This window comes from Coregonus clupeaformis, chromosome 5 (genome assembly GCF_020615455.1).
Source record: "Coregonus clupeaformis isolate EN_2021a chromosome 5, ASM2061545v1, whole genome shotgun sequence".
In the NCBI taxonomy this organism is placed as follows: Eukaryota; Metazoa; Chordata; class Actinopteri; order Salmoniformes; family Salmonidae; genus Coregonus; species Coregonus clupeaformis.
In genome coordinates, this window is record NC_059196.1 from 32775499 (window position 1) to 32795729 (window position 20231).

The 20231-nt window shown below is 43.4% G+C and overlaps 1 protein-coding gene across 1 annotated transcript; it reads left to right on the forward strand.

The window, feature by feature from the left end:
• The first annotated feature begins 393 nt into the window (after positions 1–393).
• Positions 394–19597, forward strand: LOC121566894 (solute carrier family 25 member 36-A). The gene is made up of 7 exons (XM_041876801.1): positions 394–808; positions 4136–4300; positions 5012–5089; positions 12885–12985; positions 15287–15353; positions 15481–15776; positions 16015–19597. Exons 1-7 carry the CDS (start codon positions 768–770, stop codon positions 16206–16208), a joined length of 942 nt encoding a protein of 313 aa, XP_041732735.1. The 5' UTR covers positions 394–767; the 3' UTR covers positions 16209–19597.
• Positions 19598–20231: the final 634 nt, after the last annotated feature.

The following is a 20231-nucleotide window of genomic DNA, read 5'->3' on the forward strand; positions in this document are numbered from 1 at the left end:
TGGGAGACCCATGGGCCGGCGCACAATTGGCCCAGCGTCGTCCAGGGTAGGGGAGGGAATGGCCGGCAGGGGATGTAGCTCAGTTGGTAGAGCATGGCGTTTGCAACGCCAGGGTTGTGGGTTCGATAAAATAATGTATGTGCTAACTGTAAGTCGCTCTGGATAAGAGCGTCTGCTAAATGACGTAAATGTAAATGTTGTACATAATTAATGAGAGACTGGGTTGGAGCTTGCACACGCACTAGTACGCTTCCATTCAATGCCTGATCACGTGAAAATATAGTGATGGGGCGGGAGTTAATGACGTACTACTACACATCCGCCAATCACAGCCTTTGTTTTGCGGCTTCCCATTCGACGATAACAATTCTGACATGTCTCTGTAGCGTTCAGTGAGGTAAGGCGTGAAGGCGAGCAATGTAAGAGTCATGCGGAAGGTGTGTCGGGGTATAAGTATATCACAACGAATTTCATTTATTCACTAGAAAAAGACATCCACTATGGCAAAATAGTATCCCTGTTAACACGGAAGAGACGCAAAGTCACTGTCGAGACCGCGAGGTTTTCAATCGGGGGAAGGCAACTGTTAGCCTGGGACGCTAGTTAGCTAACGTTACATATACTCATTTTTGCTAGCAACTGACCTCCACCACAACACGGCGCATTGGACTAGTGATCAATAAGTGACTCATTCCTTGTCGTCAGCCCTCCTTGTCTCCCAACCCAAAGTGGTGCCCTGCGTACGCGTCCTGGGAATATGAGACAGAATGAGTCAGAGAGATACCCTGGTTCATCTGTTTGCTGGAGGGTGAGTATCATGGCTAATCGCTAGCTAGTAATACAGTCCACTGTAACAGGAGCTACCATCATGGAATGGAAGATGAAGCTAACTAGCAAGCTATATTAAATGCAAATATGTCGAGTTAGTTAGGTATCTATTAACGTTAGTTGCTGCTAGTTTAGACTCGTTCATGATGATGTGCCTGTCTACAAGAAAATGTTTTGCTAGCTTGCTAACTATTAGCTAAATTAGCTAGCTAAATTCAATGTCATAACTGACGTTGTCTGGTTTTGGTAGGGACATCTATTTTGCGCCCACATCAACATGGCCAGCTGTTCGATTGTATACGAGTTTTGCTATTGCTATTCTCTAAATACTAACTTGATATATTGTCCGACTATTAGCCATAACCCACGATGATGCACTCGTTTTAGCACGTGCGCTGGGATGCCATTGTTTTGACCTTATTTCACATATTCTAACGTTAGCTAATGTTAACGTTGCCTGTCATCCCTTACGATTAAATGATTGAGCTAATCGTGCAACTAATGCACCATTAACGCTCAAAAGAGGACGTCTAACATTGTGGTAAGACGCAAACTATCCGGTTTCTCTCACTGAGGTATAAAGGGTTTCTCTCATAGGCCACCAGTGGCATCTGATTTAGATGTGACGTCAGAACCTAAACAAATGCTCTCCAAGGTCATACCATGGCCAGCTATAAATTACCTGAACTGCCGCAGCCGATGGGGGAACTTCTCCAATTAAACCATTCTATCTATGCAGCCCGAAGTTGTACTCGTAAATAGTCATGATGCCCACACTGTCAGTGTCACATTGTAGCGAGCTATGACTCATAGTATGAGAACTAGCCCAAGATGTGCTCATAAGGCGCCTAACGTTACCATTACACCTTAAGGTCCAAGGTATGTGTTATTTTCAGAGCTAGACTGGCTCTGGCAGCCAAAACAGCCAAATACTCAATCTAAACACAAATCGATTCTAAATTGCCATACGGTTCTAGAAACATAAATCCCTCTAATTGCATATCACATCAAAATGTGATACTGTTTTAACCGGCTTTATCACAGTTGCAGCCAACAGTATTTTTCAGTGACAACACATTTCTGGCGGCCTTCTTCCGTTACTGTTCCGAGCATGCGAAATAGCGAATTAGCACAGGTGGTCCCTCTGTCTTCTGTAAACACGCGCTGTAATATGGAGATATGGCAGTGTGGGAACACTAACCCTATAAAGGTGTGGATCAATTAAACCTTTTGTTTTTAGAAAATTATTTATTGTTGATATGAAACATAAGGTCCTTATGGTTCCAAAGCTGTACCGCAAGCGATGCGTGTTAATGTTCAGACCGAGCTCTTAACAAAATTTCCCCATACAGAAGATCCTGCGACCAATGACTCTTATGTGTAATGGCACTTGAAATTAGAGTCATGATCAAGAGCTATATGAGGACTTGATTTATAAATAACCACAAAATGCAAGGGCTGTAGCAAAACAATCTCAAAGGTTGACAGGTAAAAAATATATAGACTCTTACTATGCACAGATGGGACGCTTTCAAGATTATGTTGAAGATTTCAGGACTCACATTTCAGCTGGTTCACTGTAGTGTGTGAAGGAGCATACCGAGCTTGAGGCTGCAGGGCAAGGTGTTACTCACAGACTCATGGCAAAAGGCCAAGATGGATGAATACAGAGCAAGAGAGCTCGTTAATGCTTGTAAACTAAGGCACATGGCCAATTTCAGGGTTGGAAGACTCCTACTGTATGTGGTATGAGGGTGACTTGACACCAATACATTAGTGTACCTCCATATTCCTTCCAGAATGGTTATCCTTACTTTATGATGGGCAGTAGCCTAATCAACAGGGCTGGGTTTTGCCGCTTCCTAGCCGACTAAACTCAACTCCACGATTTACGATGGAGTTGAGTTGCGACTAGTGTGGGCAGACTGGAGTTCCGACGTCACATAAAATGATGTTTTTTTATTATTTTTATTATAGATTTCAGCACCAAAAGAATAGCCTGCATTTACACAGGACAATGTAATGTGTAAATGCGGGCTATTCTTTGAGGTGCTGAAATCTGTAGTTTTGTTTTATAAAAACTTGATTTTATGTGATGTCGGAACTCCATTCAGCCCACACTAGTCACTGCTCAACTCCATCGTAAATCGTGGAGTTTAGTCAGCTAGCCCCTTCCCTGTAACTGTGTCATGCGGGTCTCCATAACATTCGGCTGCGTCTCAAGTCTTTTATTGGCTCCTATTTTTTATTGACATCATAATAAAAACACAAGAGTTGGTGGCATTACACATGGCAGCCATATTGAGGCCTGGACATGTTCTCCTTTCCTTCAAAATAACATCAGTAGTTTGACATAGGACTATTGGTCCCAGGTAAGTTAGAGATAGTTTAGCCCCACACCCTCCCATCGTGTCCTCCACGTTGCTCTTGCTCTGTCACATGTGTAGACATGCACAGTCCACATGTGCCAGGCGTGCATGTTTAGCAGGTCAGCTTCCCTCATTCCCACCTCTGTTTACTGTGGCCATCTCCCTCTCTCTCTGCCTCAATACAAGTATGGATTAATGATCAACCACCATACCATCACAGTTAGGCCTGTATCTGTAATTTACTGGGGCTTGGCTGAAAATATTCCCTCATGTCTGTGTCTTTTTATAGTTTATGATACAACTCAGGGCTAGGTTATAAACACATACTTTCTACTTGCCATATTGCCCCCCAAAGGACTTGTAGAACGTAGGCTACTTCATCCCACTCCCATTGCTTTCAAAACCGTGTTGTTGAATTCTTGAGTTCCTATAAAGAAGCTCAGGCTCAGTCATTGGTAGCCTGGTCATTTGTGTGCTTTTGGAAAGCGTTAGGTCAGATTAGGTGTGTGAAAGGTACTAGCACAAAGTATTTGTTATTGCATTGATTCATTCCAGGCGAGAACAGTTGTCCTCAGACAGGGGGCATTACTGTGCTGACTCTCCAAGGCTTCCCCTAGTCTCCACACTGCACCACAAGCCTCCCCTAGTCTCTGCATTGCTCAAGCCGCAAATCCTCAGGATTCCATCCACAGTGTATTTCTGTAATGGAATCAGCAACTTCCATCCAGACAGGCAGTTTGTCTGCTGCTTTTCTCGAGCAGCTGAGAAATATGTGCTGCCACCTCAGAAAAGCACGCAATTCTACCTCTGTCCTCGTGGCTGTGGGTTGTTTGCACTGACGCACTCTCTCTCCCTTTCTATACCCTTTCCTATCCCTCTGTTTTCTTCCCCACTCTGTTCTCTCTCCCTCTCTCCCCCTCTCCACTCTCCTCCTCTAGGTGTGGGGGAACGGTAGGAGCCATCCTGACCTGTCCCCTGGAGGTGGTGAAGACCAGACTCCAGTCATCCCACATCACACTCTACGTGTCTGAGGTGCAGCTCAGTACCGTCAATGGGCCCAGCGTAGCACGTATGTCCCCTCCAGGACCCCTGCACTGCCTCAAGTGGGTATTATATTCAGCCTGCACAACTTGATTTACTAGCGTTGTCATAGTAAGATCAAACAGGCATAGGCCTATATTCCAATGTCTAGTTATGTTTTTTGTTAACTATCAAACACTTCAAATACAATACTTTATGCTTGTGTTATTGGTTTTGATTGTTTTGGATTTATTACTGTCATTGCCCTCCAGCATTGCACATTAAACTTCACAGTAAACAGTCCTTAGTAGCCTAATGCATAGAAGTCTCAAGAAACCAGAGAGTAAAAATGAGCTGGTCTATGTTGGGTGTTTACTCTCCATCCGCTCTACCCCCTGCCCCCTTGTGGGGTTTGGCTGCAGGATCCCTCCCTCCTCACGAAACCCCATGTTGTTGTTTGCTCTGGCTCATATCTCCTTGGCAGGCAGAGCCATGTGGACTGAAATCCAACTCCTAGAGCTCGTCTCTCTCTCTCCTACCTTCAGGGAAAGGCCTGTCTGAGGATCTGTAGCCTACCCCAGCAGCAGGATATATCACATCACTTCGTATCCAACTCCTATTCTATCATACTTAATGTTTTTCTTTCTACAAGTTCTTGTTTCAACCCAGCAAGGCTTTCGGCAGACCCTATTCCTAGTTCATTGTTATAAACGCCACTGAAGTTTCAGTGAAAATAATGTGAATATTTGTGAGTGGTGGGTAAGGGAATTGAGATGTTCTGTTTTTGTCTTCAGGTTGATTCTTGAGAAAGAAGGAGCCCGCTCTCTGTTCAGGGGCCTGGGGCCTAACCTAGTGGGCGTGGCCCCCTCCAGGTAAGCGCCTAAATATTTTAGATGAATGAAATTATAGTACTGTATGATAATTTCATATTTCAGTCTAAACAATATCACTAACCACGTTTCCATCAAACCATTTCATACGGATGAATTACCTGACGCATAGAAAAAGTCAAATTTCTAAACGGTTCACCCGATATGGATGAAAATACCCTCAAATTAAAGCTGACAGTTTGCACTTTAACCTTGTAATAATTGTATCATTTCAAATCCAAAGTGCTAGAGTACAGAGCCAAAACAAAACAAAAATGGACACTGACCCAATACATTTAGAGCTCACTGTATGTGTGAGCTACGCAGTATCTGCCCTAGGGTTGCAAAGCTACTGGTAAGTTACCAAAGTTACCGGAATCTTCAGTAATTTTGGTAATTAACTAAATCTATGGCACTCTATCGTAACTTTGGTAATTTATTCTTGAAAAACTGTAAAAATATATATATTCATATTAGGGCTGACCCCATTTAGTCGACTGGTCGATTGTTTGGTTTGTTGACCAAGATTTTTTTTAGTCGAGCAGTCGCAAATATATATATTGTTTTTATGACACACGAGACACCTTTCTGATTTGCGCCTGTCTCAGAGGACTAATCCATTGAGGAGGCCGCAGGGATGCCACGGTCCAAGAAGAAGGGGAGAGTGACTAAGATGCACGTCTCTCTCCAGAATGCGCTCTCTTCCGCCATTTTGTGCCCATTCATTGGTTCAAAACTTAGTGTAAATTGTTTGCCCTTTGATTGTTATGTCTATCAATTCCCCATTACATAGATCACCAGTAGTAGCCTACATTTAGCATTAATTCCCATAATTTCTCATCTACAATGTTTGTTTGGTTACGGTAATTTCTGTTAATGCATTCAATATACTATTATTACACTCATTTACCGTTCTCATTGTCGGAGTGGACACGTTGTTTGCAGAGCTCAGCACCTATGTTACACTTGTGAGAAACAAGTTTTGGTTTATTTCATTCCATTTATACATTTTTGTCAATTTATTGGACGGGCACCTGATTACGCATATAGAAGTGGGCCTAGGCTACCTGGCCTGCGAGCAAATGTAGGCCTATAAATCTGCCCATTTGGGGATTTCTGATTGTCTCAACTCACCACCACTAACGACCTGTGGAGCTTCTCAAAGTAATTTTTCTTCACCTCAAACAACAATGTAAACAATGTCTGTTTTTAGAATCAAATGAGAGTGACAATAGTTCGTCAATGTATTTGAAATATATTTCCATCTCTCTCCCTTTTGATAACCACTTGGCATGAAAGGGAAAAATGTAATTCTCTGATCCAGTGGAAACGTCATAAAATACCTGATTTACTTCTTATCCCTTGAACAAATACCCTACAGCTGTGTCTGTCCCTGGCATGGGAAACTCTTGAGGGCCCAGAATATTTTATACAATGTTGCAAGTTCACTAGCACGAGTTGGCAATGGCAGTAGAAGTTCATTTCAGATTTGTATCATTTTCATTTAGATAGATGTCATGTAGTTCATTTTAATTACAATGATTTTGAGATACAAAGTCTATTATAAATTAAATTAAACTGTTCCATGAACATGTGCATATGAAAATCATAACTGGCATGCAGATCAGTAGAAATGGTAAGATAAATTCGCACTCCAAATGGAAAAGGAAAAGGATGCTGACCCCTGGTGTAGCCTATTACAGGCAACTTCAGGAGCGTAATGGCAGAATCTGCCAAGGCCAGCAACAGTAGGAGGGTCGGGAACATGTTTTTTATCTTCTGTTTGATCTCTGGCTCCCTCTTGAGTCATTTGTGTGTCTTCATTATTTAATCAAACAGCATTCTCAAAGCATCAGACAAGTTAAGTACATATAGATTATTTTATTAAAACATATAGGGTGTGTCTTTACAGTATATGGAAAAATACACATTTAAAAATGTAGACCAAGAAAACACTACTCCTGGTTGACCAATATGTTTTTTTGTAGAGGACAGCTCTAAATCATAGATAGATAGGTAGATAGATATACTTCATTTATAATATCTGTGTCCATGAGTATGTAGTAGATAGATCATATGGTTCCATTGCCCAATTAATGAAAAAAACATCTAATCAGCAATGGCATGATTTTCAATTAACTCTGCAACTCTTCCAACTATTGACATTTTTCACAACTGCCACCAGTTTGATGCCAAAACATTGACAACTAATACATATTGACATAGTAAAAAAAAAAAAAAGAGTTAGTAAAAAATATATAAAGGATATTTCATGCTGAAACCCTCATATTAAAGGTATACTCTGTGAAATTCCGTTGCCACGAGCACCACCGGAGATATTGAGATGAGCGAGATACAACACTTTGCTCTCACAGTCACACACAGTATCTCTGCATATGCATGGGTTCATTTCACTCTGTTCACAGCATGGTAGCCAGGGTACCAAAACAGCTGAGAAAGTTGACCCTCGTGCTTCAACACTCTTAGTTGTTGCAGAAATTGACCCACTGTTTACTTTCTGCATCTGCGTCATATTGCTGAGTCTACCTTTAAACATCAATGGTATTCACTAAGTTGATGGTTTATATTTAGAATGTTTTACAGCTGTTTCATTCTATTTGGTTTATTTTAAAATAATCTCATGCAATTTGTTCATATATTTTACATGTGATAAGGCCACACAGAGGACCAGAGACTATTAGACACCTGTGATAATCTGAAGTACCCAAAACGGCCACTAGATCACATAAAATCCTTGAAAGATACCAAAAATCTGGTAGCTTACTGGTAAACTTCAAAAGTTTCCAGTAATATACCCTCCCTTTACAACCCTAATCTAGTCTAGCATATGTGGAAGGAGCTACTATTAACATTATCTGACATTGACCCACTGGAGGGCAACTGCACACACACAGTCGATGTTAGCACTGAAGTCGGAGTTCTCAGTTGTCGTGTAGGAATGTCTGAGGGGTCACTTTGTTGCCGTGGTTAATAGTCAAAGGATTCTGGGAGGTTACTGTGTCACTAGTGTTTGGTGTCATCAAGTTGACGGGGGTCCATTTTACATCTTACAATTGTACTTTTACAGAGAGTTGTGAATCAGTCAATCACTATCACAGTGATTATCTCACTCCTAGTCCATCTGTTAGACTGGACAAACAGTCGGTCACTGTGGAGGATAAAGTAGAGGAAAACAACCAAACTAGGGTTTCTGAGTGAGAGAGATAAGCTGATCACAGCTACAATGATCAGGGCTCAGAGTAGCACTGTACTCTAACCATCTGTAGGACTGAGAGAAAAGCTTAGATGCTAAATTGCTACTAATGCTAATAAGACCCTGGCCCGCTGATGATGATGCGTCTAAGTGGTGGCTAATGGTAGAAGCTAGCTAATGCTTTGTCTAACAAGAGCTTGTGCTAAGCGTTTGTGAAGTGCTTTGTTGACACTGTCAGGGTTTACGCTGATGCAGAGTCAAATCACCTGGGCCTCTGACGCAACACGAAATACACTAGTATGTGGACACCCCTTCAAATATGTGGATTCAGCTATTTCAACCACACCCGTTACTGACAGGTGTATAAAATCGAGCACACAGCCATGCAATCTCCATAGACAAACATTGGCAGTAGAATGGCCTGTACTGAAAAGCTCAGTGACTTTCAACATGGCACCGTCATAGGATGCCACCTTTCCAATAACTCAGTTTGTAAAATTTCTGCCCTGCTAGAGCTGCCCCAGTCAACTATAAGTGCAGTTATTGTGAAGTGGAAATGTCTAGGAACAACAACGGCTCAGCCGCGAAGTGGTAGGCCACACAAGCTCACAGAACGGGACCGCTGAAGTGCGTAGCGCGTAAACATCGACTGTCCTCGGTTGCAACACTCACTACCGGTTTTCCAAACTGCCTCTGGAAGCAACGTCAGCACAATAACTGTTTGTTGGAAGCTTCATGAAATGGGTTTCCATGGCCGAGCAGCCGCACACAAGCCTAAGATCACCATGCGCAATGCCAAGCGTCGGCTGGAGTGGTGTAAAGCTTGCCGCCATTGGACTCCATATTAATGCCCATGATTTTGGAATGATGTTCAACGAGCAGGTGTCCACAAAATGTTGGCCATGTAGGGTATAAATCTAGGCTACACACACATGCATAGACAGTCTTGTACAGCTAACCTTGTGCGGACACACAATTCAGTCCCCAGTTGGTCAAATATTTGTTTGTTTACTATTCTTGTGGGTCCCCACAAGAATAGTTAAACACCTCCACACACAAACACACTGTGACTGATAAGCTTTTAGTGTGTGTACTGGGTGTACTGAATGTAATTATTTACTTAAGTTGCAAAATTCCAGTGACTTTCCCAAAATTCCTAGGTTTTCCATAAATCCTGGTTGGAAGTTTCCAAGTGCCAGGTGGGAATAAGCAGGAAATCCGGAATCCTCCAACCAGGATTTCTGGTAAACCGGTGAATTTTTGGAACTATACCAGAATTTTGCAACCTTACTCCTTTTATCACTGTGTGTTTTGTCCAATAAGGCCTATATTAAACTGAAACACTCAGCCTAGCTGTTGTTGCTGTTGGCTTTACTCTTAATTAGTGGGGGTGTAACGGTTCACCAAACCCACGGTTTGTTGTGTATTGCACTTTTGGTGTCACGGTTCGGTTTTAGTACAGCGGGAAAATAAAATGCCAACAGTAACTATAGTTAAAGATGCACTATGCAGAAATCTCTCAGCCATTTTCTGGTTGCTAAAATTCTAATAGTTTGCCTAATTTCAGTTTGTGACAAAACAAGCAAGAATATTGTAGGGATTCATTGTACCAGCTAAACCGCTGTGAAATATATTTTCCATAACCAACATATTGTATTTTTCAGCTGTTTGAAGCTGGTGTACAAAACCGAAAGTAAAAGATGCAAAAATAAAACCGGGAAGCATAGAAATAGCGCCCATAGAACAGATCTACCGCTTTTGGTATTCCTGATTCCATATATGATCATGAGTCATAATGCCTGACGAGAGCACCATCAGGAATAACAACACTTTGTATTCTCTTAAATGAAAACACCCGATTTACTCTATGCGTGTGAAATCAATATGTAAACATGGCTCAGAGGTGCTGAAACCTACTATTCTTCTCAACCACCGAGAATGGGCGCATATCCGTGGCCATAAACATACCTATCGCTCTTGTAATTTCTTTGGCCTGGTCAGAATCAGCTGCTTGAATGCAGAGGGGAAACAAAGTTGTACTTGTTTTTTTGCGTTTCCGTCTTGCTCCGGTGGTAGGAATACTGAGGTGATGTCGACGTAAATGTTTGAGGTGTTGGCAGCTGCATAAGCTATTCTTGTTGAGCAGTGGCAACTCACTGTTAACGTTTTATCCTCAACTCTCTGTCTATTGCCATTGTAATCTACTGGGAAACCCAAATGTTCCCAAACTGAAGATTTAAACGATGATGGGGAATCCTCCTGGTTTATCGACCCCACCACTCATCGTCGTAAAGAACTAGTTCCCGGCTGCGCTTAAAAAAAATACCATTTGAAATGCGGCATCTAAATGTTTTTTAACGGAATAGCCTGAATAAGATTTACTCGAGGCATACAACGCAGCGAAGGCATAACCTATAGGCCTAGTGTTTTAAATGTTTATATATTTATTATGTATTCATTCGGGTTCACAGTGCGGACCGAACAGTGGTCCCTGTACCGAACAGTTCGGTACGAATACATGTACCGTTACACCCCTATTAATCAGCCCAGTCGTTGTTGCGGTTGGCTTTATTCTTAATTAGCCTAGTCAGATTAGTAGGTAGAGAGCTGGACAATAAAGTTTGGTAATGTTGTCATGAATTAGCTACACTGCTGCTGGAAGGAGACTAGTGGCTTACATAAGAGGCTGTTGTTCTTTACGTATCGTCGGTTACGAGAGAGACTAGTTCGTTTTGCACTAAAGATGTTGCCTAACCGTAACATTCAATACTTTATTTTCTTCACTGTGTATGTACAGTATCTCACAAAAGTGAGTACACTCCTCACATTTTTGGAAATATGAGTATATCTTTTCATGTGACAACACTGAAGAAATGACACTTTGCTACAATGTAAAGTAGTGAGTGTACAGCTTGTATAACAGTGTACATTTGCTGTCCCCTCAAAATAACTCAACACACAGCCATTAATGTCTAAACCGCTGGCAACAAAAGTGAGTACACCCCTAAGTGAAAATGTCCAAATTGGGCCCAAAGTGTCAATATTTTGTGTGGCCACCATCATTTTCCAACACTGCCTTAACCCTCTTGGGCATGGAGTTCACCAGAGCTTCACAGGTTGCCACTGGAGTCCTCTTCCATGACGACATCACGGAGCTGATGGATGTTACAGACCTTGCACTTCTCCACCTTCCGTTTGAGGATGCCCCACAAATGCTCAATAGGGTTTAGGTCTGGAGACATGCTTGGCCAGTCCATCACCTTTACCCTTAGCTTCTTTAGCAAGGCAGTGGTCGTCTTGGAGGTGTGTTTGGGGTCATTATCATGTTGGAATACTGCCCTGCGGCCCAGTCTCCGAAGGGAGGGGATCATGCTCTGCTTCAGTATGTCACAGTACATGTTGGCATTCATGGTTCCCTCAATGAACTGTAGCTCCCCAGTGCCGGCAGCACTCATGCAGCCCCAGACCATGACACTCCCACCACGCTTGACTGTAGGCAAGACACACTTGTCTTTGTACTCCTCACCTGGTTGCCGCCACACACACTTGACACCATCTGAACCAAATAAGTTTATCTTGGTCTCATCAGACCACAGGACATGGTTCCAGTAATCCATGTCCTTAGTCTGCTTGTCTTCAGCAAACTGTTTGCAGGCTTTCTTGTGCATCATCTTTAGAAGAGGCTTCCTTCTGGGATGACAGCCATGCAGACCAATTTGATGCAGTGTGCGGCATATGGTCTGAGCACTGACAGGCTGACCCCCCACCCCTTCAACCTCTGCAGCAATGCTGGCAGCACTCATACGTCTATTTCCCAAAGACAACCTTTGGATATGACGATGAGAACGTGCACTCAACTTCTTTGGTTGACCATGGCGAGGCCTGTTCTGAGTGGAACCTGTCCTGTTAAACCGCTGTATGGTCTTGGCCACTGTGCTGCAGCTCAGTTTCAGGGTCTTGGCAACCTTCTTATAGCCCAGGCCATCTTTATGTAGAGCAACAATTCTTTTTTTCAGATCCTCAGAGAGTTCTTTGCCATGAGGTGCCATGTTGAACTTCCAGTGACCAGTATGAGGGAGTGTGAGAGCGATGACACCAAATTTAACACACCTGCTCCCCATTCACACCTGAGACCTTGTAACACTAACGAGTCACATGACACCGGGGAGGGAAAATGGCTAATTGGGCCCAATTTGGACATTTTCACTTAGGGGTGTACTCACTTTTGTTGCCAGCGGTTTAGACATTAATGGCTGTGTGTTGAGTTCTTTTGAGGGGACAGCAAATTTACACTGTTATACAAGCTGTACACTCACTACTTTACATTGTTACAAAGTGTCATTTCTTCAGTGTTGTCACATGAAAAGATATACTCAAATATTTACAAAAATGTGAGGGGTGTACTCACTTTTGTGAGATACTAGTCAGTCTATGTATGTTGTGTGTAGGTCTTCTACTGTATGTTGTAAGTTCCATGGCAGTACAAGGGATTCCCCACCAGGGACGGTGAAGATATTGATTCCTGTGCTGTACAGTATGTATCATGTTCTCTGTTTAATCCCTCGACCCTGTCTCCTCCTCCAGAGCCATCTATTTTGCTGCGTACTCCAGTGCCAAAGAGAGACTGAATGAAGTGTTTGAGCCGGACTCTACACAGGTCCACATGGTATCTGCTGGCTTGGCAGGTAACCACACCAACCTCAACCTCACTCACTTTCTAACACTATACCATGTAGTCTTTTTTTAACTGTTTATTTATAGATTTTTCATAGGTAGGTATACTTTTCAATCACATATTTTTCTGTGAGTATTCAGTCAACTGCAGCTAGTAAATTTGGATGATAGCCTAACCTGGAGTGTCATGTGATGTGACCACTTCTAATGTGTTGGTCAGACATGCCAGAGGACTGGACCTGACCGGGTCAGTGGTGTCAAACCCAGACTGACTAGTTCTGTAGAGGTCCCCTACCTCACCTTCCTATTATAAGGTTAGGTTTCTATATTATAGTCTTGTGCTACAGTATATCTGTCCAGCAGCTCTCAGCCTATTGTTTCATGTGACAGCTCCCAATATGACCTAATCCTCTAGCCTAGTGCCTAAACTAGTTTCTGACAGGAAGTGTCCCTCTTTGTCTTTCCATGTGCATGTTATTAGGACTTTATTGGTTTTTCAAAGACAAGGGAGTAGAATAAAGTATATTTATTGTTGACGTTCCGTCTACAAAGACTTTTTCAAGACAAGTCTCAGTTAGGCCTAATATAATGCAAGAGCTCAAACCTAGACACTCCCCTAGGCCTCCTGTACGCAAACACTGGCTTATCCCGTTTCCCCTGGCCGTGTGTCATCATACACCTCTGCTTCAAAGTGACAATCCCATGTTAAACCTGACATATCAGGCTGATGAGTGCAGATGGACTCCCTAGCAGGCTGATGAGTGCAGATGGACTCCCTAGCAGGCTGATGAGTGCAGATGGACTCCCTAGCAGGCTGATGAGTGCAGATGGACTCCCTAGCAGGCTGATGAGTGCAGATGGACTCCCTAGCAGGCTGATGAGTGCAGATGGACTCCCTAGCAGGCTGATGCGTGCAGTACTAGAGATGGGTTGTGTAAAAAAAGTTTAGGAGGATCTTCTACTAAACAGCCTTACTAGACACAAGCTGGTTTCATACATGTTCGTGACATGCATGAGATGTCCTGATGAAGGTCGACTGACTGAAAGTTCAGCCACAATTAAAGAAATTTGCATCTGACTGGAAGTGTGCGGAGACTTGTGCCTTTTGTCTCCAGCAAAAGTGTGCGGTAGATTCTACCTATTATCATAAAATTATATTGTAAAACTCCAACTTGTGCAGTATTTCACACACATACACACACACACACACACACACTAGTCTCTCTCTAGATGATTCTTTCTGTCCAGTGTCACAGTGATCCTAGGAGCAACATGTAATGTAGCCTAGACTCCTGGCTTCTACCCTTTAGAATTTAGGTAAGTCAAGCAAGCTGGCCTTTTAAGGAGCGCTGTGTGTTTCTGTAATGGAGGACCAGAGTGAACGTGGGACTGTGTGTTTTTGACAGGTCAACGTTAACACCCTATCCCTCTGAGCAGCATGACTCGGTCCTTCCACCAATCAAGTCAAGGTCGGCTCGGCTTTATTTAGTCTGGCGGGTAGGAGCATTGGGCCAGTAACCAAAAGGTTCCTGGATCGAATCCCCGAGCTGACAAGGTCAAAATCTATTGTTCTGCCCCTGAGCAAGGCAGTTAACCCACTGTTCCCCGGGCGCTGATGACGTGGATGGCGATTAAGGCAGCCCCCCGCACCTCTCTGATTCAGAGGGGTTGGGTTAAATGCGGAAGACACATTTCAGTTGAATGCATTCAGTTGTACAACTGACTAGGTATCCCCTTTTCCATAGTCAGCCGATGTACGCCCCATCGTAGATATGTGATACATAGAGCTCATTGGTACATTGTAGATATGTGTTACATAGAGCTCATTGGTACATTGTAGATATGTGATACAGAGAGCTCATTGGTACATCATAGAAATGTGATACATAGAGCTCATTGGTACATCGTAGATATGTGATACAGAGAGCTATGTAGCCAAGTGGCTTCTGCAGAGCTAGGAATAACCCTGAGATCAGTGTCAACATGACTCCCAGGCTAAAGTAGCCTAACAATGATATTATGGGAGTGTAACCTTTACACACACTAACATGCACATGCTCACACATTACAGCACACATGCTGTCACAACACAGATATCCTAGGCCTTGTCATACTGTGGTATGTTCATGAGCTCTCTTAAAAAGGTTAGCAACAGTTCTTAATTTCTGATGGTTTTAAATTCCCTTTAGGGTGGATGCTTCAGAGAAGTTTTGGACAGTGTTTTGTTCTGCAGCTTGGTAGACAAACACTCCTGTGGTGTTTGTCTATGAAGTAAAGTGTGTCTGAATGTGAGCTCTTGTCCTTCCTCTCAGGGTTCACAGCAATCACAGCTACCAACCCGATCTGGCTCATCAAGACTCGCATGCAGCTGGACTCCAGGTAAACACACACGTCTGACTCGGTAGTGGATTTAGGATGTGGTGTCGGTGTACAACCTCTCTGTCGGTGTACACCCTCTCTGTCGGCTGTACCATTAGTAAATCCCTATTCCACCTGCCTTTCATAGGAACCGCGGGGAGAAGCCCATGAATGCGTTTGATTGTTTGCGGCGGGTGTACCAGACAGAAGGCCTGCGAGGGTTCTACCGGGGAATGTCAGCGTCCTACGCTGGAATCTCAGAGACTGTGATCCATTTTGTCATCTATGAGAGCATCAAGCGTCGCCTCATGGAGGCCAAGGCCGCGCAGCACATGGACGAGGAGGTGGAGGAGGATTCGTCCAAGGATGCCTCGGACTTTGTGGGGATGATGCTCGCCGCCGCCACCTCCAAGACCTGTGCCACGTCCATCGCTTACCCCCACGGTGAGAGCACTGCATCCTGGGAGCAGGAGGGTGGATGTGGTCTGAGTAGAGGATAGGGGGTTTATAGTCAGTCGTGTGTTTATAGTTAGAACCTGTAGTTAGTATTGGTTGTCCTTAGACCATGTTACTGTGAGAGTAAATTATATTCGAGTCCAGTATGGATTCTAGTATTGGGAAAGTCTTTATTTTGAATGTACCAGGAAATTAGCGTACTCATCTCCTTCTCCTCTCTTTACAGAAGTGATCCGGACCCGGTTACGGGAGGAAGGCACCAAGTACCGTTCCTTCTTCCAGACTCTGACCACGGTGCCCAAGGAAGAGGGCTACCGGGCGCTGTACCGCGGCCTCACCACCCACCTGGTGCGCCAGATCCCTAACACCGCCATCATGATGTGCACCTACGAGCTAGTGGTCTACATGCTGAACGGTTAACCTTTGACCCTTGACCTATGACCCCAGATTAAACCCCAGAGAGAGATGGGCCGACGCCCCACGTGGACGGATGGCATAAAGAGACCCCCGAGAAACTAAACAGGAGAGGGACCAGGGACTGTCATCTCTCCCACCTCCAGTCCCTCCATCCGGTCTGTCTAAAACTAAACAGGAGAGGGAGCAGGGACTGTCATCTCTCCCACCTCCAGTCCCTCCATCCGGTCTGTCTAAAACTAAACAGGAGAGGGAGCAGGGACTGTCATCTCTCCCACCTCCAGTCCCTCCATCCTGTCTGTCTAAAACTAAACAGGAGAGGGAGCAGGGACTGTCATCTCTCCCACCTCCAGTCCCTCCATCCTGTCTGTCTAAAACTAAACAGGAGAGGGACCAGGGACTGTCATCTCTCCCACCTCCAGTCCCTCCATCCTGTCTGTCTAAAACTAAACAGGAGAGGGACCAGGGACTGTCATCTCTCCCACCTCCAGTCCCTCCATCCGGTCTGTCTAAAACTAAAGCAAATTGTCCCAAAAGCACCCTGTTTTTTGGCATGGAGAGTTTTAGGGTTGTTTTCAGGGGTGCACGACACAGGAAGAGGGGTTGGTAGACAGGAAATCACCATGTTGGTTTTGGGGATATGGTTTAAAGGTGTTTAAAAAGAAGCTGTCTCATTGAAAATTAGTCCTTAGGAGCCCTTTCTCTCTCTCCTTTTCTTGCCCTCCTCTCTTATTGTGTCTCTCCTAAATAAGCTTCTTTACAAGCGCATAGCTTACTGGAGCAGGTACATTGGGGAGAACACTCAAGCTATTTTAGATTCTTAACAATACTAATCATTTCTCTGGTTTGTGTGTCAAGGGGGCAATTGGTAGTAGAGGCTTGTTGAGTGCAGGGAGGTCTTGAGGTGAGGATAGGGTTGGAGGTTGGAGCGAGGTGGATAGGGCATGTGCCTTGTCTTGCGTGAAGACTTGAGCAGACCTGTATAGATGTGAGGTTGAGGAGGGGGCGCAAAGGTCAGACCAGCCCTGGTTTCTGGATCTCAGTAGACCACAGTTGGACCGCAGGCATTCAGAACCACACATAGTGCTGGTCGGGTCCACTTTGCACTCAGGACCAAGCCTGGTCTCCTCCACCCTAGTTGGTCAACAAGCACACAGATTGTCCCTACAGGGGCTAGTCCACTCTGACAAACCTAACCTCTGAGACTGGCTGGCCCTGACTGACATCCTGACTAACACTATAGGCATTGATACTCTTGACTCATACTGGAAGCTTAAACATATGCAGCAGCACACACAGTGTTCTCTTTGTGTGTGTGTTCTGTAGAGCAAGTAGGGTGTTAGTAAGATCCTTTGACCCACTCCCTCATAGCACCCAGACTGACCACAATCATCCGGTCAATCATAACTACTTGAATGTTAACCAACACAAGGAATAACAAACTAAAGACTATGGAGCATTGTCTCACATCAGATGGCAACCTTGTGAATATTCTAAGACAGAAAAAATGATAACAGAAAATACAAAAGTTTACAAACTTAACAAGACAATTATAATAATGATAATTATATGAAAAAGTATATATTAATGTCTTCATAAGATGTAACATTGTTGCATTTTTCTGCCCAGTCATGGGAGTGTAAACTATATGTTTTGGGGGGGGATTGGGGAGTGAACCTCTGAACCCCCAAGGTTTCCCCTCCTCCCTTAGACATATGTGTGATTTTTTTAATGCACTTTTCTGTAGACCTGCTCTGACCTACAGTTGCATCTCTTCTTTCTCTGCCTCAGAATCCAAGCAAGTGTTACAGATGAGACAATCCTCTTTCCAGTCTTCACTTTGGGAATAGATGGGGATACTCTAGAGTGTATGTGTTTGAAATGCTACACTATAAGGAGACCCTATGTTGTCTATCCCCATACTTTATGCAGTATATGTGTGGTTTAACAAGTGTTTTTTAAAGAAAACAAGATGACTGCATTTCAAACCGATTTTCAAAAATGTTTCATTTTGAAACTTTTTTTGGGGGGGGTTGTCATTTTTAATCTGACTCTTTTTTGATGCCTTGCCTTGAAAACAGAAAGATGCTTGCTCTCTACTTCTTTCACCTCCCTTTATTTAGCTGTTTTTCCTGTTATTTTCTGTCTGTCATTTTCAAACTGTGAGAACTCAATGTTCATAATCTCCTTGTCTAGCTGTTGTTTACGTTCAGCCTTGTGTAACCATGGAGACACTCTCACCTACTGACCTTTCCCCGCTCAATTGATACGAGCACAAAGAGCCTTTCCAGCACATGTAAGCTTCACTGCAGCCATTGTCAAATAGCCACAGGTCACACTAATGCTAGAAATAAGAATTAGGTTCATAACATGCTGCCTGTTCCTTAAACAAATTACTGTATTGCTACTCAATATTCACTCTGGAGAGAGTAATGACATAACTGGAGTTGTATCAATATCTAGGTAAACTGTAGCTAGTTTTCTCTTGAGATATGTGCACTGCTCAAATGCATCTCTTCACCCTTCATGCCAGCTGGGGTCTGGGCGACAGGGCTGAGACAATCCCTCCTGTGCCATCATGAAGGTTGTGGAAGCAACTAACAACCTCACTAAAACTGTAGGTAGTTAGACCCATTTCTAAAAAGGGTCAATGGTGAAATCTGAAATCAGCTTATTCTGTATCACCCTCACTGAACATTCACATCTTACTGCACACACATGAAGTATGCATTATATCGGAGAACTGCTCTATTATAATTAATGCATAGAGCAGGATAAATATCTACAGATTATTGATACGTCTGTTCAATTTGCGCTGCAATCTCTGAAACCTGAGCTAGTGTAGTGGGTGGTTCCATTGCTGCTAGTACACCCACTGGCAGCAGACAAACTCCGCAAACTAAACTATCTTCTGTTGGAAAGCTCTACTGAGTGACTACAGCAGGGGTTTCCCAGCCCCCTCCTCAGGAACCACCAGACGGCACACCTGATTCAATTAGTCAACTATCACCAAGCCCTTGGCTAATTGAGTTGTGCCATTTCGGGGCTCCAATTAATATGTGAACCATCTGGTGGTCCCCGAGGAGAGGTTTGGGAAATATTATACTACACCAGGGATAGGCAACTTTGATGGGGGAGGGACACACAAAACATTTGCTTGTGCATCTGCATACCCACATCCATACTCCCAAACACACACATTATGAGCAAAACATTTTAGCGGCCCCCCTCTTGACAGCGGATTGACATTTTTTAATGTTTGGAGTTAATGTCGTGCAATTCAACGTAGAGAAACTGCAGTTTTAAAGCATGTTTTCTATAATTCTACATATTTTGCCAAGGGGTGGAGAAAAGCTGTTGCAATTTTATAACTAATTTCAGGCAATTCTACTCATTTTGCCATGGGCGGAGAGGAATATTTGCTTTTTTACAGCTAATTTCCTGCAATCCTACGCATTTTGCCATAGGGTGGCGAGAAATGTTTGCAGTTTTTAATATATCTGAGTGAGACTGACTAACAATGGGGGCCCCCTGGCCGATAATTCGACCATGATTACTAGGTTTAGCTGGCCGCTAGACTAATTTACCAATCTTTTTTTTGGTTGCTGACATCAGTGGTGGAAAAAGTACCCAATTGACATATTTGAGTAGAAGTAAAATGACTCACCCAGTAAAATACTACTTGAGTAAAAGTATTTGGTTTTAAATATACTTAAGTATCAAAAGTAAATGTAATTACTAAAGTATACTTAAGTATCAAAAGTAAAATTATAAATCATTTCCCATTCCTTATTTGCACAATCACATTTTTAAATTGCACCTTGTGTATTCTACAAATTCTAACTCGCAACAGTAAGTTGAGATCCCGAGTTAGTTCCCAAAATAATATATACAGGGAGCTCCAAAAGTATTGGAACGCAAAAAAATGCTAACCTCCCCTGTTATTGTAATGGTGAGAGGTTAGCAATTTGTAGTCACAAGCTTGATGTAGTCATTGCGTGCTATGAATATGGGACCAAATACTTCACT